This window comes from Phytophthora cinnamomi (genome assembly GCF_018691715.1).
Source record: "Phytophthora cinnamomi strain GKB4 chromosome Unknown Contig44, whole genome shotgun sequence".
NCBI lineage: Eukaryota > Oomycota > Peronosporomycetes > Peronosporales > Peronosporaceae > Phytophthora > Phytophthora cinnamomi.
In genome coordinates this window covers 1,009,305-1,012,015 of record NW_027150977.1, presented here as the reverse complement: position 1 = coordinate 1,012,015, position 2,711 = coordinate 1,009,305, and the positions used below count along the sequence as shown (strand labels likewise).

General features: G+C 55.5%; 1 protein-coding gene across 1 annotated transcript; it reads right to left on the bottom strand.

Moving 5' to 3' along the window:
* Nucleotides 1-2,091: 2,091 nt before the first annotated feature.
* IUM83_13828 (uncharacterized protein) lies at nucleotides 2,092-2,501 on the bottom strand (the record flags this gene model as incomplete). The annotated part of the gene is made up of 2 exons (XM_067938529.1): nucleotides 2,092-2,274; nucleotides 2,343-2,501. The coding sequence occupies 2 exons, from the start codon at nucleotides 2,499-2,501 to the stop codon at nucleotides 2,092-2,094; spliced, it is 342 nt and encodes a 113-aa protein (XP_067790818.1).
* Between the last annotated feature and the right edge of the window lie 210 nt (nucleotides 2,502-2,711).

The following is a 2,711-nucleotide window of genomic DNA, read 5'->3' as shown; positions in this document are numbered from 1 at the left end:
GTGTTGCGCCAACGGGCGTGTTGCTTCACAGGGACCAAGTCCCTGCCCCCAGCGGCGCGCAAGGTCAAGTGGAGTCGCTACGAGTGTTCTACGGTCAAGCTCAACTGACTCCAAATAAATTCAAGTTCAACAAGCAAGCCCTTTCGTGTTTCGGCCCGGTTTGCCTTCGTTGTTGTATCTCCACACGCGGGACATTGGTTTTGCTGGTTTTTCTTGCTGATTGGCTGGTTTCCTGGTGGTGCTTTATATTTTCGGGCGGAAGGCGCTTCGCTCTGAGGTTTCGGCAGAGCAACACCTGGGATAGTGGTTTCTGGGGTTGCTAGTGGTATCCGTGTGGCGCGAATAGTCTGGGATAGTGGTGCCCAGCTTCGCTGTGTCGCCAACATCAAGCCGTGGTGGGCGGAAGTCCCAGGGTGCAGAGCGAGAACCCTGGATCAAGGCAGGCTCAGACCGAGCCAACTCTCGGGGCCACTCTGGTCTGAGGGGTGAGTGAAGACCGTTGTGCGGCTCTCAGTCGGAGCCGCCGGAGGAAATGTCGTGACTGGAAACGACTCGAAGCCGGAGTCGCTGAGCAAGGAGGAGGCTGTTAAGGCCCAGAGTCCAAGGGCCTGAGAAGAGAAGTGAACTAAGTGTGTGTAGAGTGAACGTGTTTATATTCCAGAAAACGGGGCACAGCGGACTCAGCACGTGCGTACAAGGGCCTTCCAAGCAAGGAGCAAGCTTCGTCTGGGGGCATCTGGGAACTGTCGAGTTCGGAGGCAGCTAGTGTGGCCGACGAAAGTCTGGGCCCATAGCGTAGCCTTAGGAAGAACCAAGTCAATGGATTGCAAGAGTGAGGAACACACGCCTCACCCAGCTTGGGATCTGAGATCTATTCTCAGATTCTGAGTTGAGTGGTCTGAGATCGAGGTCTAGCGGCGAGGCTATTCCCTGATTTTGGAGCCCGCACCGCCACAGCTGGTGCGCGTGCCCGGATCAGGAAAATATTTTGGTGACGGACGTGTGCAAGTCATGTTGACTGCTCCCGACTCGAAAGTTTCTAAGACAAGTGGTGAGACGCCTGAGTCTTCGCTTCGGTGAAGTCTCAGAGTTGCTGGTTTGCCGGTTGACGTGATGCCGGAAAATGCTGGGACGCCCAGGTCCAAGAAGTCGGACAGCAGCGACAAACCCACGAGTGTCCAACCCTGTTAGGTGTTCCATCACAGGATCGAGCACAGCTGTAGCGTAGCAATATTTATTTTCTGATGAAAGTTTTGTTGCTGCTTCTGTTGCTACGTCTGTTGCTTCCGTCGCGCCGCACAGCCCTTCGTGTCGGGTCAAACCATCATGTGTCCAGCATTCATCAGCAAGTCTTATCGAAGCTTGGACCTCCTGCGATGCTTCTACACCTTCTCGGAATTTTGTTTCAAGCGCCGACATTACAATCGGGTGACGAAGTCACAAAAAGCAACATAATTAGCACCGCATTCAGCAACCTATTGAGCAGCACAACTACATCATTGCAAACAACATAAATATAAGCCGCGATAAAGCACCAGGTGCTTGTCTTGGTACATTTGAAGCTCGTCGGTGAAGTCGCCCCAGTTGGCAAAGTGTTTCTTGGGGAGACTTGACTCCAAGTTGGTAAGGCTTTGTGCGCTTTGGTCATCAGCTGGTGTTCCTCTCGTGGTTTCGCTATGCGACGCTCCAGATTACGCGCTAGCAAGGTGATCACATCGAGGCCAGGCTCACCATCAATACTCGCTGGGTCCTTCGACCTGTAGCGCGCTTGCGTGGGAGGGCTAGTCCCCGGAGAGGCTGTCGGCGAACACCTCTCTTCTTTGGGTTTGCAATTGGCGTATTGGGTGCCCGATCGCCACGAGAGGGTGGAGCAGCTGATCCGACTTCGACTCGCTCTCGAGCCGCACACACATACGCGGGTAGGGTCCTCACGTTATGTATTCGTTCCAACACAGCAACAACACAAAATTAATCTGCAACATTATAAACACAACATAACAAGGAACATAGTAAGCAACACCCCACATACAACATACCTGGCCTTTTTAGTCGCGATTTTCCGTCTTCATCGCATCGTCATCCCCGCAGCCGCTACCTCCAACGTCTCCGCTCTGACCTGGTGTCATCCTCCACGTCCTCGTCCCTGAACAGGTCGTCGCTGTCCGCATCCGCGTCGGCCTCGGCGTCGGCGTTGCCGGACATGACGCTGCCGGGCTTGAATCCGTCGTCGTTCGCCATCATGGCCTTTGCCTCCTCCTCGTCCGTCGCCGCATCCTATTCATCGTCCGCGCCAGCCTTGGCGCAGCCGGCTTGGGGCCATCCTTCTCCTCCTCGTCGTCCACCTCCTCCTCGTCCACCTCCTCCTCGTCCACCTCCTCCTTCTCCTTGACCAGGTCGTCCATGGTGTCGTCGTCGCTGTCCTCGCCGCCGCCAATGGCCTCGTCCTCGTCGCCACCGCCGTCCTTGACGTAGTCCTTATCGTCCGCGTAGGCCTTTGTCAGGTCTTGGGGTGCTTGGACTTAGTCGACCGCCTTGCGAGGTCGTAACCCGCCACGACGCCCTAAAACACAGCTCGTTAGTGCATACTCAGGACCCCAGTACGACGTACCCACACCATATCTTTCTCTCCACGGTCCCGCTGCCCTACTCGCCACTGCCCTTTTAACTTTGTGCGAGCCCCTCCACTGCTTACCTCCTCTTACTGCTGACAG